Source organism: Petaurus breviceps, unplaced genomic scaffold (genome assembly GCF_028583685.1).
Source record: "Petaurus breviceps papuanus isolate PSGF00001 unplaced genomic scaffold, PetGlider_PUasm1.0 178, whole genome shotgun sequence".
NCBI lineage: Eukaryota > Metazoa > Chordata > Mammalia > Diprotodontia > Petauridae > Petaurus > Petaurus breviceps.
In genome coordinates this window covers 8359883-8383763 of record NW_027185777.1, presented here as the reverse complement: position 1 = coordinate 8383763, position 23881 = coordinate 8359883, and the positions used below count along the sequence as shown (strand labels likewise).

The following is a 23881-nucleotide window of genomic DNA, read 5'->3' as shown; positions in this document are numbered from 1 at the left end:
TGAATTTGCTGCTAAGTGACTGATTTGGATTCAACAAATCTGGGTTTTTTTCATGACTTCTCTTCAGTGTTTGCTGCATTCTTGCTGGCATTTAGTTGGTTTCCCTACAAGTGACTGTGAAAGCAGAATTTGATCCGAAAAATGGTTATTTTCAGTAGCTAGGGCCTTGGAAATAGAAATGTAAGAGTGGGTATGTTAACCACATGCAATTGTTATTTTGCACACTTAACCAATGGGAGACTGTGGCTTAGTGAATAGAGAACTTATGAGGTTTAGGCCCCACCCCTAACACAAACACTTTTCAGTGCCCCCAGACAACTCTGTAAGTTGCAGAATAGGAGCCAATCTGTATTGGTAGAAGTGGTTTCCAGATATGGTATTCCTTATACCAATGGAAGCACAAGTCCAATTCAAAGAAAAAAATTTCTACTAACAGCCAAACTCAACAAACAACTCCCAGAGATGACCAGAAGAGGGCTGATAATGTTAGATGATTTTGCCGGTGTTCCTTTTGTGAATCAATAAATCACTGATCATTTATTAAGTACCTACTGTGTGCCAGGCACTGCAAAAGTCCTATTAGGTTTTAACTCTGTGATACCCCTTAAGGGAGGAAGTGTGGCATAGTGGGTGGAACACAGAACTTTGAATCAGAAATTCTGGGTTCAAATGCAGGTTATAACTTGTGTGACCCTGAGCCATCCACTTAAACCAGTTTTTCATGTGTTAAATGGGGGAGTTTGTCCAGAAGGTCCCTAAAGAGTGCTTAAACTACTATCTGAGGGTTTTGTTTTACTCTTTAAGTCTTCTTCCTTTGTGAATGGATTAAAAAATGAGTTTTCATTAAGTCTGGCATAAAGGCTCCCAGACTTAGGAGCACAGTGTTTGTGGTTGTTCCTGTCATTTAAAAAAAAAATTCTCAAACATCATGCTTCCAGAATGAGAAAAACTTTCTACCTTTTTTGTTGGTTTTGTAATAAATGGCAGGGTTGGAGAAGGCGGTCCCTACAATGTAAGCTCATTGATTTTATAATCTCTGTTCTATTGTGTATTTCTTAGCATATTTAGGACTCTTTAAAATATAATTGATGATTTATCAGTATTAGTCAGTAAACATTTATCAAGCTCCTCTTTCCTATGTGCCAGGCACTATTCTAAGTGCTGGGGACACAAAAAGAGGCAGAAGACAGTTCCTGCCCTCAAAGATCTTACAGACTAACAGGGGAAGACAGTGTGCAAACATATTTACAACCTATATAGAGAACAAATAGAAGATAATTAACAGAGGGAAGGCATTAGAATTAGGAGAGGTTAGGAAAGGTTTCCTATAAAAGAAGAAATGTTTTATTTGGGGATAATAAATGAGACTGAGGTCAGTGTTTTCCACTTGGACCACAGGTTCTCAACTATCAGCCTGACTCCTAGACTGGATGTATTGAGCCTTCTTACCTCAGACAAGCTCATAGGAGATGTCTCCTGTGTTCTTGAGAAAAGTGGATAGGCAGCCCCATTCTCCCCATCCTGGCATCTATACTGCTTTGCCTATGAGCCATCTCTAGGAATTGTCAAGCCATGCTTACTATGTGGCTGACTTTAGAAGCAAGATTTGGTTCTTCGATGTGACACCAAGGTAGTTTGAGGGTTTTCAGGCCTAAAACAAAGAGAAGCCAAGCTTGGATGCAACAAAGCTCCAAAGACCGTATGGTGCAGATGGCCATCTGTACCAGTGCCTCTCAGGTCGTGTATGGCCCTTATTCCTTCAAAATGACTCATATCATGTATCATGTATCACCTTCCCTGATCCTTATCATTGAATATGTCTTCCTGTTTCTCCTGTTCTGGAACATTTTGTCTGGATTTCTTCTGTGTTTTTATAACACCCGATCTGGTAATATACTGATTTGTGTTTATATCATGCCCCCATCCTGCTGTAGATTGGAAGCTCCTTGAGGGCAGATGATGTGTCATTTTAATCTTTCTATCTCGGGTACCTGTCATACACTTTTGCTTACTGATATTTTTTAAAAATTTGCTAAATTGAATTGAATTACCAGAGTGAGTCATGTCCTTGTGCTGTCACCTTATTCTGCATCTAGAACACCTCCAAAAATAATCTGACAATAAGGAGAGGCCTTTCTCCTGTGTCCAACCCATGTGTTGAGAGAGACTATTCTGTGGCCAGATGGTGAGAATAGTAGGAAAATATATTGTGTGCTTTGAAAATAATATTTTTTTGCAGGGCAGTTGGGGTTAGGCGACTTGCCCCAAGGTCACACGGCTAGTTAGTGTTAAGTGTCTGAGGCCAGATTTGAACTCAGGTTCTCCTGACTTCAGGGCCGGTGCTCTGTTCACTGGGCTACATAGCTGCCCCTGTTTGAAGATTACTAAGTCTTCTGTGCCTGTATGCCTTTTTGTTGTTGTTTTATCCTGTTACGTGACTTGGTTTTAACTTAATTGTTTTGGGTAGTGTAAAGCCATGCATGAGCAACTTTCCAGAGGACTGCTGCTGTGAATAGCTTTCAAGGTTCTGATTACGCAGCATAGTGAACTCTCTATTTAATAACAAATCAGAGCAAAACATCCACAGAAAAGCAAGGTACAGCATTCAGAATGTTTCAACTTATCACAGAAAATCAAAATACAGCATTCACCATGTCACAACTCAACAACTTATCACTAAAATGGCCACATAGTTTTCCCTAAAGTGGTCACATAGTTTTAAACAAAGTACATTCAATTAGTCAATCCCCAAATCCTTAATTCAGTCACAAAGTACAAAAGTCAAAGTTCTCCACACCTAGATCACAGTAAATCATAATCTTCTCAGTCAGTACACAGTGTCCAATTAAAGTCTTCTTTCATCTTGACTCAAGGCTGGCTCTCAGCTTCCATGGTTCCTCTTCCATGGTCCCAGCTCCAATTGTCACCTGGGCTTAAAGGCAGGCAGCTCCCAGTTCCTTGTCCAGCTCCTCCAGTTCTTGAGTTCCTGTTCCGTATTGAAGTTCACAGTGTCCAGTCCACCTCAAGTCCTTCACAGTTCCTGTTTCTGGGAAGACAAAGCTTGAAAGAGCCACAATAATATTCATACACATTGCTGGCACCATCATCAATTCACTGTCTGCCTGTGAAATCAACACAGACCCACCCACAAGGTCTGAGAACTCAACACAAATCATCAACATAGAAATCAACACAGACCCACAAACAAGGTCCACGAGGTCAGCACAAATCATCAGTCAAGTCCCAGGATCTCCAAAACCCTCCTCTAGGACTTCTATAAACATACAACCAGATAATCCTCTTTCAGGGCTTCCAGTAAGGTCCCAGAGCTTCTGTACAAAGTATCACAAACAAATATCAACACAGACAGAGCAGACAAACAGAGTGCGGGTATACCACAAGTTTTCTCCTTTTTGACTCTGCTACCTCAAGAGTCTGCTTCTCAGCTCTTTTTTCTCTAGCCTGTAAATTATCCTTATATGTGGTCATTATCTCCTCCCCTTTCTGTTGCAGGAGTTCATGAGTTCTAGGTTTCACAAGTTGTGGGATTCACACCTTCTGCTTCTTAATAGACTTGATACAGGGCTCAAAAGAAACTTGAACTGAAACAAGGTGTTAATTCAATAGCTGAAACAAGGTGTGAACTACTTCTGTGCTTGCCCATCACAGGTAGCAAGCCACTCCTTGTCTCACTGGCCTACTTCATGTCTGATAGCTTTGTTCACTGGATAGTACAGAAACTTAACTGATTGACAGCTGGGGGACATTTCCAAATAGGTCAAGTTTACATCTGAATATTGATTTAGCTACCATGTCATCATTTTCCTTAACATTTTTCTTCTCCATCATTTATTTTTCATACATTTTCTAGAAGCATCTTCAAATTATCAGCCCCAGATTTTCACAATAATTCTTATAAAACCTCATGTCAAAATTAGATGATAGCCATTTTTTATTTATGTGACATATACTTTGAACTAGCTGCCTTTTTGTGGACAAAGCCAGGTTTTATCTGAGTTACAGCTAATGCCTTGCAGACTCTGGTACTTGCTTTTTAAGGGACATAATTGTTCCTCATCTTCCCCTTCATAATACTTTACTCCTTTAACTTAGCAGTCGTATATCAGTGCCTACTTTGTGCAAGGCAGTATGTATAACAAGACAGAAACAAAATAGTTTCTTCCCTCTGGGAGCATACATTCCACTGAAGGGAGGTGACTTATACAGAAGCATAATGCAAAATTTGTGGTGAAGAATGCTGAGGACAGTTCAGAGTGCTCTTAGAATTTGGGGGGAAGGGGAAAAACAAACATACTAGCAGCTTAGCTACATGGTGGGGCTCATGCTTGAGCTGCACCTTGAAGGAAAGTGATCAGAATGATTTCTAATCATTGGGAAGGGGACAGAACCTAGAGTCGGAAGGGACCTGGATATACCACATACCTCTGTGACCTTGGACTCCCAGAGTCAGAAAGGCAGGAGAACCAGTCTGGCCTCAGACACTAACTAGCCAGCTGACCTTGGACAAGTCATTTAGCTTCTAACTGCCTCAGTTTCCTAATGTTTAAAATAGGGAGGATGGAAGCTGCTGGGTGTCATAGTGACTAGAGCACCAACCTTGAAGTCAGGAGGACCTGAGTTCAAATCTGGCCTCAGACACTTAACACTTACTAGCTGTGTGACCTTGAGCAAGTCATTTAACCCCAATTGCCCTGTCCTTACCCCTCCAAAAAGCGAAAAATAAATAAAATAAAATAGGGAGGATAATAGCATTTATCTCCCAGGGGTTTTGTTGTGGTTTTTTGAGGATAAGATGAGAATATTTGTAAAGCATTCTGAAAGCATTCTATAATTGCTAGGTGTTATCATTATTACTCTTATAAAAATTAGGCACAGTATCACTTCATGGAATCAGTGTGATAAGGTAAGTCATTCATCTTCCCTGTCTCTCAGCTTCCTCACCTGTAAAATAATGGGGTTGGGCTCAGTGACATTGGATGATCCATCCATCCCTAAATCTGTATTCCTATATTGGTTTTGGAAGGGACATCAAAAGTTATATGGTTCAGGGCGTCCAGGTAGCACAGTGAGTAAGAGCACTGGCACCAGTGTCAGAATGACCTGGGGGATCGAATCCGGGCTCAGATACTTAGCACCACACCCAGAAATAACTGGCCATGTAACCTTGAGCAAGTTACTTAACCCCAATTTCTTAAAAAAAAAAAGTTATATGGTTCAAAAAGTCCTGAAAATAAATTTCCTTTACAATATTCTTAATAAATAGTTATCCAACTTTCAGTTGAAGAGAAACTGCTATGAGAATCCCACCATTCTTTAAATGATCAATTCCTTTGGTTAGCTATTAAAGCCCTTTCTGGATTTTCTGTCTCACTTCTGAAGTTTTCAATAGGTTCCTTTTACCTCTGGGATCAAATATAAACTGCTCACCATGGCATTCAAACCCTTCCACAGTCTGGCAGCCACCCACTTTCTAGTCTTATTTTAATATTGCTCACTTTCCTCCATATTTCATGCCATTCAGACTGGCCTTTTAGCAGATCCCCAGAAACACCTTTCCATGTCTTTGCATGTACTCTCTTCTTTCATGTTTGGGACACTGATTCCGCTCTTCTTTCCCTGAAAGAATCCCCAGATTCCTTCAGAACATTGCTTAGGTGCAACCTGTACCTCAGGTCATTGAAAGGATAGCAGTTTGGAAATGGTAAAATATTCTGTAAATATGTAATTGTTATTTTCAGTGTAAATAGTCTGACAAAAATGTGCTTTGAAATTTCCATCTCTAATAGGCAGCTAGGTCATACAGTGGATAGACCACTGACCCTGGAGTCAAGAATTCAAGAGTTCAAATGTGGCCTCATATACTTCCTAGCTGTGTGACCCTGGACAAGTCACTTAATCTTATCTGCCTCAATTTCCTCATTTGTAAAATGAGCTGGAGAAGGAAATGACAAATCAATCTCATATCTTTGCCAAGAAAATCCCAAATAGAGACACAAATAGTAGGACACAATTGAACAACAGACTTGATAATGGCATAGCTACTTATAAATACTACTTACAAAATTCGAGCCTGAAGATTAATGTCATTTGGGTTTTAAGGTGGCTAGGAAATAAATTTCATAGTTGGGACAGAATATTGGGTCGGTCATGTTGTCTGGGGCAAAGAGGTTTCTTTACAGATGAAATGGAATCCTTGACACAACATTCCTATGCACACCAAATGTCTAGGAGAGCTCAAGTAAATTGAATGTGGGGTTATTGTTTGTGTCCACAAAACAAAGCCCTAAATCACATTTAGCATAATTTGTGGTTTTAAATTGGACTGATTTAGCAAGGAGAGTGAAATAATCTCTCATCCTGTCAAAAAAGGCGATACCTTCAGACCAGTGTTTAATTGTATTGGCAGAGGGACTTTGAGAAAGCAGCAGTAATTCTGGCTGCATTATTCTTGGTTTGTGGCTTAATCAAAATCATCATTTTCTCCTGGTTTCACCAGCCTTCCTTATTCTTAACCCAACTAAGAGGAGCGAGGTGAAAGACATCTTTGTGGTAGCTAGAGGATGAAGGGCAAATTGTAGGAGATCTGTACTTGATACTGTACTTGAGAAGGCTTTTTGATTTTAAACCTGCATGGTAGATAACTTCTTGTTAATAGATAAGATAACTTGCAGCTACTCAGGTGGCAAATATTTATTGAGTGTCTAATTTATACAAAGCATGCGATTAAATATCATTTTTACTTAGCTTTGTTGTGGTGAGTTACCACAAAGTGAATGAAACTGAATCCTGTGGGCTTCTTTGTTACTTTGGCCATACCCAAAATGGTGCTTCCTCTAGCATAATTGTGTACAAAGGCAATATAGAAAGTCCATATCCAGAAGGCACAATTGGAGATAACACCTTCCAGCCCCCTAGATTTTCCATTAAAATTCACCAGAGCAGCCCCCAGCTATGTCAGGAACAAAATCCAGATTTGGGCCATTGACCCCCTGGAACTCTGTTTTCCTTTCTTTTTTTGGTAGTTAAACCCACATTGATTCATGTTCTCCTATAGTCTCTAGTGCCAGACAACCTCCCCTTTCCTTCTACTAGACCTCCCTCTAAAAGGAAACAGACCATGAATGTGTGAGTTTTTATGGAAATGAAAGTGATGGACCCAAGTCCTAGGGCTTGGCTTCACGCCCCACATGCTTCACCATGGTCAGCTTTATTCCTACTGGGACCATGCCAAGTGTGGAAGGGCTGGTGAGAACTTCTCAGGAATACTGATTACTACTTGCTTCTCTGGAAAACACACATAGACACACAGACACACCACTCCCCTTTGCTATAATGTCCAAGGAAGGACAGTCTCCTCAGTTAAGGGACAATAGTCAGCCATGCATGCAGTTAACTTTTTCAGTCTCTGTGATAGCACATGCCAATTTCACACTTTCTTCTCTCATTTATGGAGTCTATGAATACTAATACTTACGTAGGAATGAGGACAAAAGTTCTTGATGTCCCTTGATTCAACCACCTGGACAAATAGCTAGTACATGTTTCTACTGGTAAGATGGTATTGTTGGACTTGGAATCAGGAAGACCTCACTTCAAATACTGCCTCAGACATTTATTGAACTTTGTACCTCTGGAAGGTCACTAGATGCATGACTCCCAAAGAGCCCCTTAGTCTTTCTGAGTCTCGAATTCTGCATCTTCAAAAATCAGAATAATAATAGCAGGACTGTTCTGACAAGATTGCATGAAAATGAGAGATAATATGTGTAAAATACTTTTCAGATCTGAAGATGTCAGCCATTTTTATCTTCACTGGTTTTGTTGTTATTTGTAAGTATCCCTGCAGCTGATCTAGGTTTTTGGGGGTTTGTTTTTGTTGTTGTTGTTGTTGTTGTTGTTTTTAATCTGTATTCAAAATATTCCCTTCAGGTCCTTAGTGTTGTCCTGAGACCTTTGATCGGCACAATAGCATTCATATCGTGCTGCTGAGTTGGTTTTTCCTATTTCTAGATAATAACCATGCATTGATCTGTTGCTAATCTGATGTAACCTTTTTTTGTGTGTATTGATCATAATCTTTTACCCAAGAGAAAATCAGAAAACTGGCTTGGTTGAACAGTTCATCATTTAAGATGGAACTTAAATTGTGATTTAGTGAAATGTTAAGCAGACAGCTATTCAGATGGTAGATTATTTAAATAGTCATACTCATGGATCATTCCCCCAGGAAGGGATTCGGGCTTCTGCTCCTTCTTGTTAGGAAAGCCCTTACCTTAAAAAAAAAAAATTCATTAGAGAAGAGATAAAAAAAAGTGTGTTTGTACAAGGCTCCCAAGTATTCCCTTGGCTGACTCTGTTTTTCTGACACTGCGGTATTCTTGTAGTAGGGTGGGGTTTTTTGCGTTTTTCTGGCCCTTCTTCCCCATCCCTTCTACGCCATCTATGTTTGTTAAGCATATTCTGTGAGAAAGGATATTTGCACAGTTCCAAAGGGGGAGATTATTTCTTGGAAGATGCCGAACCAAAAGTGATGTGAACAGACAGTTACATGTGAAAGAGATGGTCATATTGGAGTTACAACTCTCTTTCATTGTTAAAAAAAAAAGTGTTGCTGGCGTCCTTGCTGGGAGTCAGGTTTCCACGTTCACGCTCAACATTTTGTTTCCACAGCTGTGCCTCCGAACGTGGCAGAGCTGAAGAATCTGGAAGTGCTGAACTTCTTCAATAACCAGATTGAAGAGCTGCCCACGCAGATCAGCAGCCTGCAGAAACTCAAACACCTGAACCTTGGGTGCGTACTGGAGAAGGGAGGGGAGCAGAGGACAGGTCAGCAGGGGAGGGGCTGCTAAGCCATGACAATCACCAGGCTTATCGTGTCTAACACTGGGAAAGTTTTGTTTTTAAGGGTTTATTACTCAAATGCAACCTTTGAAAAGGCCCACCTGGTGTGCATTTCTTTGGTAGCTAATTGAGAAGTTAATTGGTGGGAGCCCTGATAGAAACATTTTGTTATATTTTTTCTCCAATAAAATTTTATTTCACTTAGGCATGACCAAGGTGTTTATCTACTAATTCACAGTGTTACTGTACTTTGGGGTACTTGATCAGGAGCTGTGGGGGTGGTAGTAACACAGCTGAATGTTCTCTGCATATTTGAAAATAGGAAACAGTTCACTCTATCCTCTTACTAAGGATCATAGGAGCCATTTTATCATTTACTGCCTCATTAATTCTCACAACATTCCCACGAGAGAGGCTACAAAAGTGAAAAGAGGATCCTCCTGCCCTTGAGGTTACAGAAACAGTGGTAAGAAGTAAGCTTATTACACTGTTGTAGGGCTCTATGATTTTCTTTTGGATTTCATATACTGGGAACCACCTCATGGTGGCCACTACAAAGGGGATTTTTACTTTCATAAGTGACAAGATGGAGGCTCTCATAGAGGTGGTGGTTTGCCTCGGGTCACCCAGCTCCAGTCTGACCCAGGCCCAGTTAGGAGCTAGATCCAAGTCTCATGACAGCTAGGCGGGACACTTTCTGTGATGCCACCTGGCTTCAGAAAGGAGCTTGGACATTCAACCTCATATATTAAGCAGGATTTCTCTGTTCAAGCGAATTATTCTCTGTGTATGGTAATCTGAAATGAGATAGCCATTATTCCTTAAGTTGAGGGTTTCAGAAAAAGACAATAGAAACTCTCCAGGTAAAATATAAATTTAATATGAAGTAATGAAAATCATTTCATTCACTGAAGTCATTGAATTTTTTTTTAGTCTGTTTCCTTACACAGTGAATTTGGTTGGAGGGTTTCTTTGTTTCTGGATGGAACCATAGCTGTGAAAGGAAACAAAAACCCTTCAAAGTCTGCTGGCATCTCTTTTCTGTGCTGTCTGGAAAGGGAGCAACAGCACTTAAAGGAGATATGGGATGGGCATACTTTTAGACCTGTTACTTTTCTTAGGTTTTGAAGAAATAATCTGCCATTTGTTGGGGAGGGGCGTAGGAGAAGAGGGGAGGAGTGAAGAGATAGGGAGAGAGGGGCCCCAAAAAGATGCAACACACTTTCTTCCTTCATTTCCCATTTTCCCCCTTTCCCCTTCCTTCGCCCTGGCTTTGTTTCCTGTTTCCCTCATCTCTCCTTCCCTTCCTTCCCCTTCTCTGTCTCCCCTCCTCTTCTCCTTTTTTCCTCTCTTCACTCCCTCCCACCCCACAGCTTTCTAAGATTACAAGTTACAGATGAATTATCACTAATGTTCATAAGTGGAAGAAGTTTACACACCGGGAGTTCCCTATACCGATGTCGTTACAAACCTAGACCAAAACAAACCCCTGAGATTATAGTTCAGTGAACTCATTCAGTTGGCTTAAGAAAATCAGATAAAAGTTGATATTCAAGTACCTTATTTTAGTGAGCTTGGGACTCATTTTTCCACTTTTTTTCTTTGTTTAGAATTTGTTCTCTTGTCTTTCATAACTGCTTGTGGTTTTAACTTTTGATGTTTCTTGAGTAAAGCTCTCTATATTTAGTATTTTAAAGACAAGGAAGGAGTTTTTTAAGGAGGAATAAAACCTTTAAGTTGTAGAAGGGAATTAAAGACAACTTTTAATAAGGAATGTGTCTCTTCCTTTTCAAGTGGTGTTAAGTCCTCCTGCATAAAAGAGCACTAAATTAGGCAAGTTAAATGAAGGGGTCCCTTTTGAGATGGAAGCAACAATGGAAAATCAGACATGCACCAGAACTATGTGAAGCCTGTGTCATGATATAGCAAACTTGTCTTTATCCAGATAAGAAAAAGAATTAAAACCTCCAGCATTTTTCGTATTGAACAGTGATAATTGATGTTCATGCCATTGACCTTCAAAGGACCACAGGTAGAGATGCTGACTACATGCTGAATTGTGAAAATAAATATAAAATTGGGTCCAATTACAGTTTATTTTCTTCCTGGTTTTTGGAAACATAGGTTTCTTCCAGGTCTTAGAAATAAATGTAGATTATTTGTTTGTGTCTTAATGAACCTTAAAGAACACTTGATTCCTCATATATTCTGGACAAATAGGAGTTTATTATACAGTCATCCAACATACTGAGATGCAGTTTGCCCAGAGGAGTCAAGTCCATGCATACTTAAATGAACTTTTTGCTAACTATGGTATTAAGCACTCATAGATTTTGTGCCAAGAGATGTTTGTAGGTCATTGGGAGGTGAGAAAAATCATTGCCTCCTGTCCATTCAGCCAAGAAGGCTTCATGAGGTAGGATGATTCCCAGAATCCACTGAGGGAATTGGAGAACTTGCCAAATTGAATTCCATGAGGTATTCAGAACTTCAGGAGTACAGATGAAAACAGCATCAATACTGGCAGAGTTTAGAAGCCAGAGGGGACAGGAGGAGAAAAGAGAAATACAGTTCAATTCAACAAGTACTCTAGTAAGAGCTGGAGATACTTGGACCAAAACTGAACCATTCCTGCCATCCAGGATGTTATGTTCTGTTAAGTTCTAAACGATCCAGTGGAAAGAGCCCTGGGAGGGTCTGGAGCCAGATCCCACCTCTGATGCGCACTTACTTGTTTGTCCTTGGTCATTTTGGCCTCAGTTTTCTTATGTAAAATGAACACATTAATCAAATGGTGGCCAAGGTCCTATCCAACTCTTTATCTGTCATCCTATAAAGAAATACAATATAATTTTAGTCAGGGTGAGAGCAGTAACAACTCAAAGGAATCAAGAAGGATTTTTTATAAGGAAGCTAAGATTCTGCAAGGCAGAGGTCAGGAGAGAGGATACTCCAGGCATTAGGGTGAGTGTGGGGAGTTGCACTGAACTGTGGGAAGTTAAGGTAGCCCGAGAGAGAAAACCCAGTTTGGGGAAGACTTTGCAAAACAGTTGAGATAAAGCTAGAGTGCGTGTAAAGGAGAATAACATAGAAGAGGTCTTGGGATGTCCATCTAGAGTCCAGTAGTGAAGGACATTACAAAAGCTCTAAATCCTGTGTAGGAAGCAGATATTCAGTCTATATCTCCATGAGAAGCCTTCAGTAATACTGGAATCTCCCTAGTATAAATCCTCTGTTTGGAGAAGTGACTGAGAGTCCTCCCCCTGTCTTCTGGGTATGTGAGTTGAGTGGGTCCTATAGCACAACAGTGCCAGTTATTGCTAAGCCCAAGACTATGAGGGCACTGCATGCCATCGTGATAACTGTGAGGCTTTGATTCTGTGTATGTCTGAAGGTGGTTGACTCAGAAACCCAGCTTCTACTTGTGATCATTCTCTACCACTTTTATTACAACAGAGATTTTGAGCCTTTTGGTAGTCATGGGCCTGTTTGGCAGACTGGTGAAGCCTTTGTATCCATTCTCAGCATAATGCTTTTAAATGCATAAAGTACGACAAGATTACAAAAGAAACCAATTAATTATATTGAAATACAGTTACCAAAATATTAAAGAAATAGACTCATAAATCCCAGGCTAAGAATATCTGTGGTAGAGGCTTATGGCTGTAGAGTAACAGACTTAAAGACTTTTTTGTGTCTGCTTTAAAAAATTTTTTTTTAAATTTTATAGTCCTCTAAAAATTGTTTTTCTTTCTTTTTTTATCAAGTGTTTTATTAACTTCAAGTTTACATCATTCTTTTTTCGTAGTATTTTGACTTACAAATTTTCTCCCTGATTTTACCTACGAACCACCCCAAAATATAGGTTGTACATGTGTAGCTATGCAAAGCATTTCCATAGTGGATATATTGTAAAAGACTGACTATATTTCCCTCCCTCCTATCCCACCTCCCACTTGTTCTATTCTCTACTTTGATCCTGTCCCTTTTCAAAAGTGGGTGCTTCTGACTTCCCTTTCCCCCAGCCTGCCCTCCCTTCCATCTTCCCCCCTCTCATCCCCTTCCCCCTACTCTCCTGTAGGTTGAGATACCCTATCTTATATATCTATATATATATATATATCTATATATATCTATATATATATATAGATATATATATATATATATACATATGAAATGTCATTCCCTCCCTAAGCCAAATTCAGTGAGAATAAGATTGACCCATTCCCTTTTGCCTTCCTGTTCTTCCCCTCCATTGTAACTCCCTTGCCTCTTCTATATGAGATAGTTTATCCCATTTTGTCTCTCCCTGTCTCCTCTCATTATATTCCTCTCTCACCCCTTAATTTCACCTTTTAAGTATCATCCTTTCCTATTTAATTGATCCTGTGCCCTTTATCTATACCTGTAGACATATATACACACACTCACATATGTATTCATATACCCTTCTATATAGACATATATGTATGTGTATATACATATATACATACATATACACACACATTTCTATTCCCTTCAACTATTCTCATACTGAGAAAAGTTTCATCAGTTACAATTATTGTTTTTCCATGTAGGAATGTTAATAGTTCAACTTTGATAAGTTCCTTATGATTTCTTTTCCCTATTTACTTTCTCATGCTTCTCTTGCTTCTTGTATCTGCATGTCAGATTTTCTATTCAACTCTGTTTTTTTTCATCAAGAATGCTTGAAAGTCCTCTATTCCACTGAATGACCATATTTTCCCCTGAAACATAATACTCAGTTTTGCTGGGTAGGTGATTCTTGGTTTAAATCCCAGCTCCTTTGACCTTTGGAATACCATATTCCAAGCCCTTTGATCCCTCAGTGTAGAAACTGCCAGATGCTGTGTTATCCTGATTGTGTTTCCACAATATTCAAATTGTTTATTCCTGGGTGCTTATAATACTTTCTCCTTGATCTGGGAATTCTGGAACCTGTCTATAATATTCCTAGGAGTTTTTTGGGGGGGATCATTTTCAGGAAGTGATTGGTGGATTCTTTCAACCTCTATTTTTCCCTCTGGTTCTAAAACATCAGGGCAGTTTTCCTTGAGAATTTCTTGGAGGATGATTTGTAGGTTCTTTTTTTGATCAGGGCTTTCAGGTAGTCCAGTAATTTTTAAATTATCTCTCCTGGATCTGTTTTCCAGGTCAGTGGTTTTCCCAATGAGATATTTCACATTGCCTTCTATTTTTTCATTTGTTTGGATCTGTTTAATAGTATCTTGATTTCTCATAAAGTCAATAGCTTCCATTTGGTGCAATCTAATTCTGAAGGAATGATTCTCTTCAGTGAGCTTTTGAGATTCTTTTTCCATCAGCAAATTCGGCTTTTTAAGGCATTCTTCTCCTCATTGCCTTTTTGAGTCTCTTTTGCCATTTGAGTTAATCTGTTTTTTATGGTGTTATTTTCTTCAGTCAGGTTGTTGACTCTCATTTCATAATTTTCTTGCATTGTTCTCATTTCTCTTCCCAATTTTTCCTCCACTTCTCTTATTTGATTTTCAAAATCCTTCTTAAGGTCCTCTCTGGTCTGTAACCAGCTCATATTTTTCTTGGAATTTTTTGGTGCAGGAGTTTTGACTTCACTGTCTTCCTCCTGTTCCATGCTTTGATCCTTTTTGTTGCCAAAATAGGAGCGTAAAGTTGGGTTGCTCTGCTTGCATTGCTTCCTTTGCCTGATCATGTTGCCACTCAATTACTTGACTTTTGGGCTTTTTGCCACAGTAGGACTCTGCTACCAGACAGGGGAGCTTCGTCCCAATTGCTGGAATTTTCTCAGCTACCAAAGGTATTAGTTGTGTGCCCCCTCTGAAGCCTCCACATGCTTTGGCACACTGGTCACACACCCCAGGACCGCCACCCTAGACAGCAATCCAGATCTAAGCAGGCTAAAGCAAGAGCGATTACCCCTCAGACTTGTTGCCTGGTCCCCCTACAATCTGCAGACCAGGAGCTCTGAAGCAGCCTCATGGTTGTGGCTGCATGTCCAGTGTACCTCAGCCACTTCTCACCTTGGAACCCCAGGAGCAAAGGCTGACCACACTTCCAAACTACTGGATCCCAAAGTCCACACTGCACTGACCTCTCACTTTGTCCTTATCATCTATGTGTTGATAATTCTGGAAACCACCACAGCTGTTAGTGATCTGAAGTCCCTCCAGCTGGTGGCTGGCTGTGGGCACCCCGAGGCTAGGACCTCCAGCTTGCGCGGGCTGGGGTCGGCTCCCAGAACACTGAGCTGGCCACTTCCTGCCGGCCTGCTGGGCTGTCTTCAGCAGGATGTTGGTTTCTCTGTGTCATTTTGTGGGTTCTGTATCTCCAAAATTTGTTCAAAGTCGCCTTTTACATGAATTGGAGGTGGAAGCCAGAGCCCCGCGGAAGTCCTGTTTCTACTCCGCCATCTTGACTCTGCCCCCCCCATCTAAAAATTTTTTTGTCCTTCCCCTGCTTAGTCACGGAAACAGAGAGGCCCTACACTGCACTTGGTCCCAGCTCACTTCTCCAGACACCACAAAGGACCACTTAAGTATTTCTTCCCCATGATGTATGTGGTCATTCCATTTAGGTAGAGACACAGCTCATGCTCTCTCTTTGTTCAGTCTCTGAAATCCCTCTTCCCAGTGACCCCTCTTACAATATGGGGGGCAATGTCTCCTTGTCCCATGTGAGCATGAAGCCTTAAGAACGTGGTCAGCTGCCCTCCCTCTAGATTCTACCTTCCCTTTGTGTCTTAGCAGTAACCATACTCCTACTTCACCACCTTTTCTTCCTTTCTTTACGCTCCCTTTTCTAGAACATTGGGACTCAGTTCCATACAGCCAAGAACCAGATTTGTTTTTGGCAAACCATTTAATTTTTCTTGGTCCTAGTTTATGTGCAAAATGAGGGATTTGGACTAGGTGGCCTCAAGGAGAGGCCCTTCTTGACTTGACCTATGATCATGCTGCTAGAATGTTGCCATATTCTCTGTCAAGCAGACAAAGAATGGTTCTCATTGCTTTCCTTGGACCACCAGGTTCATGATCAGATTTGACATCCTTGGCCCACCACCAGTTCTTGCTCAGGTCTAAATTGTCCTTAAGCCAGTGTAGTTCCTTTTCCTGCCTTAGCAGAGGACATCCCGCCTACCTGACAGGCTGCAGCTGGGACTGGTTGGGGCATCCTCTGTGACTGCTTTGGCTCTCTCTTCTCTCCACAGTACAGCTCAAGCATTTGGTTAAGCAGCAACCATCCATCTGCAAGACAGGCTGCTAGGCTTCCTAGCCACCCGCCTTCAAAGTTGTGCCTCTGTGGGTCTTGGATGTGTTCCTTTGGCCAGCCCTGCTTGTGGGCCTCCCACATGCACAGTCATCAGCACCAACTGTATCAATAACAGGAGTGACTGTTATCCCTTCAAATGGTGGATTTCAGAGTTTTAGTTTTTAGAAGAGGTAGTTACTTTTGAATCTTAAAAAAAATAAACCCCAAAGCAAAAGCAAACAAAAAACCCAAACCAAGCAGAACCTGCAATTTAGGTCAAATGTCAGCAGGTGGCAACCGTACCTTAGTCATGTTGTTTTCTTAATTATAAAACAGGTGCTTTGCTTGAGATTCAGATGGCACCTAATGCCTACAGCCCCATTGAGCCAAACCCCTAGATTTATGTCCGTGGATTTTTTTCACTCCTTCTTTGATATTTCAATAGATTTGTGGTCTCTACAATGTGGGTGCCCCTTTCATCATTGCAGATTGCTACTCATATATACCTTGTCATCCTGGGAAACTTTTCTAGACTTCGTTCCTCTTTTGGTGCATCTGGTATACTGGGACCCTTCATCTTCATGCCCTGACGTTGGTGGAGTGCACAGACCATCCATTGGTTGTCCCTTACTCTCAGTATAAGACTGGACCTTATACTTTTATGTTCATGCATTTCTCTAATCCTATTCTTTACACCATTTTTCCTGCATAATTTTTCTTTGATAATACATGACAGCATACTTATGCCCACCATGTACCTCTCCATTGTCCTTTCAGTAATCTGCATATTAATTCAGAGACTCTGGTATTCCAGCACTGGGGGCCATTGAGAACTACCAGAAGAAAACTGATGTTAGAAAGAGGGGTTTCAGGGAAGAACTTAGTGTCATTAGAAAGTACTCTGCAATTTCTTCAAGGTGCATTTCAGCTCCCTTTGCACCTCTTACTCAGTTCTCTAATCTTTACCACTCTAGACTCAAAGTTACTCTACTTTATAAAAATATAACTCTTTATTACAGTAGTTGAACTTTATTGTTTCAAAGTTTTCAACTTGAGAGATAACATTTTAAATAAATAAATATCTGAGATACCATAATCAGTACCTTTCTCACTTATCTGTAACATGACCTACACCAAATAGTCCTAAATTCCTTATGCTGGAATTGAACTTTGAGATTTATCCTCAGTCTTCACCTCATGTCATGGCCAACTTGGCATGGCTACAGTTATTGTTGATGCTAGCTGTCTCCTCTGCATCTCAGCCAGATTTCCTTGGTTAAGACTCCTCAAACTAAAAGAAAGAACAATTTTCTTATGTATTTCTAACACTTAGAATACTTGCTCCATTTTCCCACATGAAATAGGGAGCTGTATGTCTTGGCAAGCTTCAAGCCTCCTTTGGCTTTCTTCTTCGAGTTAGAAGTTGGTAACTTTCTACTTTATTTTGTTTTATTTCCTATTCTTAAATCACCTTTTTAAAATAGCTTTTGAATGGGTGTAACTTGGCTTTCATACATCATGAGAAAATAGATTATGATGGAAATTACCTTTCATATCACATTCCCTACCAGCTTCACATATTGATCTGTAAACTTATTTTTTTTAATGAACTTTTCAATTTATCTGTAGAGCAAAGGTTCTTAACCTGTTTTTGTGGCAGTCTGGTGAAGCCTGTAGACCCTTCCTCAGAATAATGTTTGTAACCTACATTCATATTAGAAAGAAATGTCCAATTTCTCCTAAAAGTTAGTGGGAAAAAATGTCCTCTTTTTTACATCCAAGTTCACAGACCCCTCCCTAAAGTCTTGGAAATTAACATTATATAACTTAAACTTTTAGGGAAAAGAGGAAGGAAGTTTTGCCAAGAAGGACTAATGATTAAATGTAGTCATTGTGACCACTAGCCCTGGCTGTGCCTGTCTTCACTTCTCTGGTTTGGAGTATGGTGAAGGGATTATGTTCAGAGTAAGAAAACTTTAATTTGAATGTGGATTCTCCTGTGCTTTTTTTTTTTTTTAACATCGGACAAGTCGTTCTTATTTCTGTAGGCTTCAGTTTCTCCATCTGAAAATTAAGAGACAAGACTATATCTCTGAAGATGTCTGACTGTATGATTCTGACCTCTATGCAAAAAAAGATTATTTTCCAAATGGAATGATTTTAGTTGTATTCAACAAAACACTGGTAATCTTTAAGTGGACCAGTTTTTATATTTTTAAAAATTTCCTTTTTTCAGTGAACAACAGCCCTCCTTTTCTTGTTACCACTACTCCATCTTCCCTGCTGAGAAAACAAGAAGCTCCTATTACAGACATGGAAAGCAAAACAAATTTCTGTGTTGGTGTCCAAAGTATATTTGTTACCCTCTGCTCTCTGAATCCAGGAGTGGGGCAGCATGGATAGCATATTTCATCATTAGTCCTCTAGAATGCTCTGGGATTGTGGTTCCTCATATTGTTGATCTGAGTTAAGTCATCTAAAGGCTTTTTCTTTACACTGTTGTAATTGTATAAACTCCTGGTTCTGCTAACCTCTCTGCATCAGTTCATACAGGTTTCTCAGAAACCATTCCCTTCATTATTATTTGCAGCACAATTGTATTTTGTCCCTTTTATATACTAAAACTTGTTCAGTGAGTCTCCAATTAGTGAACATTGTTAAACTTTAAATTCTTTCCTACTTCAAAAAGAGCTACTATAAGTGTGTTTTTCTACATCCTTAATGTTTATTTTGCTTAGGACTAAGCCCTCCTGTAATTTTCCTTCCCTTTTATTCTCTCCCCTTATTCCCTCCTGTTTCCCTGATATGTGAAATGTATTTCATACCCAGAATGTATTTCTGTAACCAAATGTGTGCATATTTTTCTTTGCTTTGACACGTTTAGATAAGAATGAGGTTCAAGTATCGCCTGTTCCTGCCCACCACTTCCTTCCTGTTTGTATAGTCTTCTACTTGTATAGCTCAGTTATTTGAGATAACTTCTTATCCTTCTTTTTCCTAGTGTATTCTACTTCCTCACCCTTTTCTTTCTTCTTTTAAGATCTTCAGACCTAAAAGAACTACTCCTAGACCTCCTGTCTAATCAGACTCCATGATAATGATAGGGTGATACATGTATCATCTTACCACATTAAAATGTAAAAACTTCATCCTTTTTTTTAGTCCATTGTGATCATTTACTTATGTTTACCTTTTTAAATTTCTCTTGATTCCAGTGTTTGTATTTCAAATTTTCTATTCAACTCTATAAGTCCTCTATTACATGAAAGATCGATTTATTTTCTTCTCTATGGTTATTATCAGTTTTACTGGTTAAGTTATTTTTGAGCTAAGTATATAACCTTTGCCTTCTGATGTAGTGTATTCCATGCTTTCTGTTTCTTTATGGTATTGGCTGCTAAATCATGTTTGATCCTAACTATGACTCCTCAGTACTTGAATTCTTTCTGGTTACCTGCAGTATTTTTTTTTAAACCAGGAAGCTCTGAATTTTAATTATAATGTTCCTGGGAATTTTTGTATTTGGGTTTCTTTCAGGAGATTACTGATAAATACTTTCTATTATCACTTCAGTCTCTGATCTAAGAGACCTGGGAAATTTTATTTTCTGATTTATTGAAAATTGATGTCTAGGCCCTTTTTTTGTGACAGTAGTCCATTGATTCTTTTTTTTTTAATTTATCAATTCTTAATTTTAATTTTAATTTTTTTTTTTGCAGAGGGGAAGGTAGGGCAATTGGGGTTAAGTGACTTGCCTAAAGTCAAATGGCTAGTTTTGTGTTAAGTGTCTGAGACCGGATTTGAACTCAGGTCTTCCTGACTCCAGAGCCAGCGCTCTATTCACTGCACCACCTAGCTGCCCAAGGTAGTCCATTAATTCTTAAATTGTCTCTTCAATTTCTTTTCTAGGTCAGTGCTTGCTAATGAGATACCTTATATTTTCTTTTTTTTCCTTTGATACTTTTTGTTGTCTCTTATTTTAATTTGTTGCTTGGGTAAGATTTTGTGCCTCTTGTACCTTGCTGCTAATCCTTTATCAATTCTTTCTTCTATAGCTTGCATTTCTTTTTCATTTTTTTTACTGTAGTACTTTCATTTAATTTACAAACAATTTTTAAAACTCTTTAAAAATTCTTGCTGAATTTATTTTTTCCAGAAATTCTAGTTTGATCTTGTTGCTAAGCTATGTTTTTTCTTTCAGGTTTTGCTTTTAGATATTTTGCAGTAATTTTCTTCTTCTGGGTCTGTGTTTTGAGCATCTGCCACTATGATAGTTTCTTTCTGTTTGGATTCTTTTTTCGTTTGTTCATTTTTCCAGCCTACTTCCTGATATATGATTTTGTTAGGGTCAGTCTCTTAATCTTTCAGAGGGAATGCCTGGGATGGTCTTGTTGCTGCTTTCTTGAGACTATTGAGTTTTATGTTACTCTAGGATCTCAGGGAGAGTTTGGGCTTGTGACCTGCAAACCTTCAGTGCTCCCTAAGTGGTCTGATCCAATGAAAAATCTGATTTGTCTTCTCCTGGTCTGAGTTCTGCAAGTCCTTCACCTGGTCATGGTCTGGGCAACACACCTGTGCATTTGTACCCATTAGAGTTCCAGTAGACTGCTTCTGGACTCAGCCACTATCAGTCAACTGGAAAACTCTTGGTTCAAAGTGACAGAAGTACAGGTTCCCTTTGGTCTGGCATTCGTATCCTCAAAATTTGGAAGCATGCTTCAGACCAGGATAGAGTTGGGAATAAGACCCTGTTCTGTTCCTGGGACCCACAACCATTTCTCACTCTTGAATTCCAACCGTAGACTCCATCTTCCCTGCATCTGTGACCCCGAATTGGGTAATGGGCCACAGAACAACCAGTTGACAATTATTCTTGTGCCTTGCATAAGTTTAGGTCCCCATTTTCTGGGCTTGGGACTTTTTCTTGCCTTGGTGCATAGCCTGTCCCTTGGCTAGATAGGACCATTTGTGCTTATCCTCCATTCCCCAGTGTTCTCTGACCTCTCTGTTTGTTTCCCAATGCCAACCCATACTTTAGAAATACTTACCAGGACCTTTTCTGTTATGTTTTCTAGGTCTCTCTGGAGGAGATGTGGGATAGAATCTGCTATACTTCTTTTGCTATCTTGGCTCCTACTCAAGCATGCCAGTTTTCATGAACTCATATAGTTTATATAAATTAACAACTAAGAAAGTGATTTTAAGATTACAGTGTGCTTCCAGGCTGTACTCATATAGGTATATACTGACTTATAGAATCGAGTAAGGAGAAAACATTATTATGACTGATATTCATGATGGGCTTTGAGATCTTAGGGTGGAAAGAGTCCTGGCTTTGGAACCAGAAATCCTGACTGATTCTCACTACCTTTTTATAAGTCATTCTACTACCCTTCCCCCCCCCCCCCAGTTTCCTTACCTTGGACTAGATGGACTTTGAAATATTTTTTACCATTCAAACTCCTGTATTAACCTATGTTATAAGTTATACATACTAGTGTAGGAGCAGTTGGCTAATGGAATATGTTACATTTCTGAGACTTCTGTTATCTATGTTGCCTAAACATTTGCTTTTTTTTTTTCTTTTTTGAAAAGTATGAACAGGCTAAATACTTTGCCCCGAGGATTTGGCTCTTTACCAGCCCTGGAGGTCCTTGACTTGACTTATAACAACTTGAATGAAAATTCTCTTCCTGGAAACTTCTTCTACCTTAGTAAGAAACTTTTAATTCTGTAAATCTTTTTTAAAAGGCACTTTGCGTTCTAAAAGTGAAATTTATTTGATAGAGCCCAAACTCCAAGAGAAATTATTGGATATATATTTTTTTCTTCCCAGAGTCCTTTTGAATATTCCTTCATAGCTCAGCAGTATGTATATTTGATCTATGGTTACCTGACACTGTTGGGCCAAAGTGGACTTGCTTGGTAATGGCATATTAACTTTCTGGTAGGGAATATTTTCCTGAGTATGATCAAATCACGTATTTAGCTAGAAAGGATAAAGAATCTGACTTTCATCTTAGGGAGTATATAACAAAGGACTCTCACTGTCCTCTTGCCATTAACTCCTTTATGGGATCTGCCACAGAAGAACATTCTAAACTATTATGAGTATAAATTTTCTAATGAACTCTTTAAGACATTAAACATTTCTCAGCCAGGATTATTATTTTAATCATTTGGGAAAGAATCTTTCGAGTCTGGCAATTTTGTATGAAAGCATATTTGACGACCCGATGGCACCCAGTGTCCTATCATAGGGTCACATGGCTAACATTTCTTCTGTGGAGGCAGAGTACAATGGCCACAGTTTGCCAAACCTGAGAAAATGCAACTTAGTTTTAATTAAAAACTGAATTTAGTGACTGACCTTGATCTATTGCTGTTGAGAATGGAGGCTTCACATTAATGTCATATTATGTTTAGCTACAGTTTGCATATACAGCTTAAATACAGTAATCTTCACAGCACATAAGAGATAGCATAGTGAGGAAGATACCTGCTCAGAGTCAGGAAAACCTGGGTTCAGGGCCTACCTCTGACACGTCCTGGCTCAGACCAGTCACCTCACCTCTCAGTGCCCTAGGCCATTCTGAGATTTGAAGTTTTGGAGGAGTTAATCAGCATCGGTGGAAGGATTTTCCATGCCAGACAATCCTCACATTTGAATCCAAATCCTCAGCCATTCCCACCCCCACTAAGACAAAAGACTGACATATTAAAATACCCGCTAGATTGAACACAAAGTAGTCTTTCCCTTTTTTGATGATTCATGCTACATTTAAAGATTTTGTGTTTCCTTAAGGTTAGCATTATAACTAAAAATGCTCATTGTACAATATTGTTTAAAAAAATGATTTCTGGTTATTTAGATAGATTCTGGATAAATAGTAGTTTCCTGTATTTCATCCTTCCTATTATTTTATTATCTCTCTGTCCTCCCCCCCCCTTCTGAATAATAGTGTATTACAATAATAATAGTAATTAGTCTGCCTGGAAATGAGGCCACAAAATTATAACCTTCGTCATTAGTGAACTGTTCTCATGGCTGTATTTACAGTTGTTTCATGCAGGATTCTCTTTGCTCTAGATATCAATAGGAAAGGCACAGAAGGTTTCTTTGTGTAACTTGGATGCAAATGGACCGATAAATGGGCATGAGAGCAATAGAGAGTAATATCTATCTTTTCTGAAAGCCTTCATGCTGAAACGAGGTGCCCCAGACTGCTCATGCTGAGCGTGGTAGAAACTGTTAATTGTGTCCGTCCGTTCCAATATAGACGTTTTCCTGCCCACAGCAGCAGTACAGTAAGCCAGTAAATCTGATTTTGACCTGCTTCTTATGACTGCAAGCTCTAGCTGTGTCAAAGGCTTTTCACCGAAGTCAGGGTTATTAATCAAACCCGACTCTCTCTTATTGATCAGACCTCAAATGGTTGGGTTCTGTGCCACCCTGTTTATATATTGCTGTTTAATTTGCAGCCACCCTGCGCGCACTTTATCTAAGTGACAACGATTTTGAAATCCTGCCGCCAGATATTGGGAAGCTCACAAAGTTGCAGATAGTAAGTAATTTATCTAAATTCTTAGAAAATCAATTCACTTTTGCAGCCCTTGTAGGAGTAGAATCAAGTCAATTTGAGAAGTCGTGGGGTTTGTTTTGCCAGGAATAAACCACTACACCTGATACTGTTTCTTGTTTATCTGCAAGACACTTGTAAATAAATTGAAAGGATTGAGCGGCGGGGAGGAG

At 39.5% G+C, this 23881-nt stretch overlaps 1 protein-coding gene across 4 annotated transcripts in view; it reads left to right on the top strand.

The window, feature by feature from the left end:
- RSU1 (Ras suppressor protein 1) overlaps positions 1 to 23881 on the top strand; it is a 245625-nt gene that overhangs the window by 47926 nt on the left and 173818 nt on the right. For all 4 annotated transcript variants that reach the window (XM_069086253.1, XM_069086252.1, XM_069086255.1 and 1 more), the window contains 3 exons: positions 8692 to 8812; positions 21724 to 21842; positions 23611 to 23693. In XM_069086253.1, coding sequence (XP_068942354.1) covers positions 8692 to 8812; positions 21724 to 21842; positions 23611 to 23693 — 323 coding nt within the window. The remainder of the gene's footprint in view (positions 1 to 8691; positions 8813 to 21723; positions 21843 to 23610; positions 23694 to 23881) is intronic.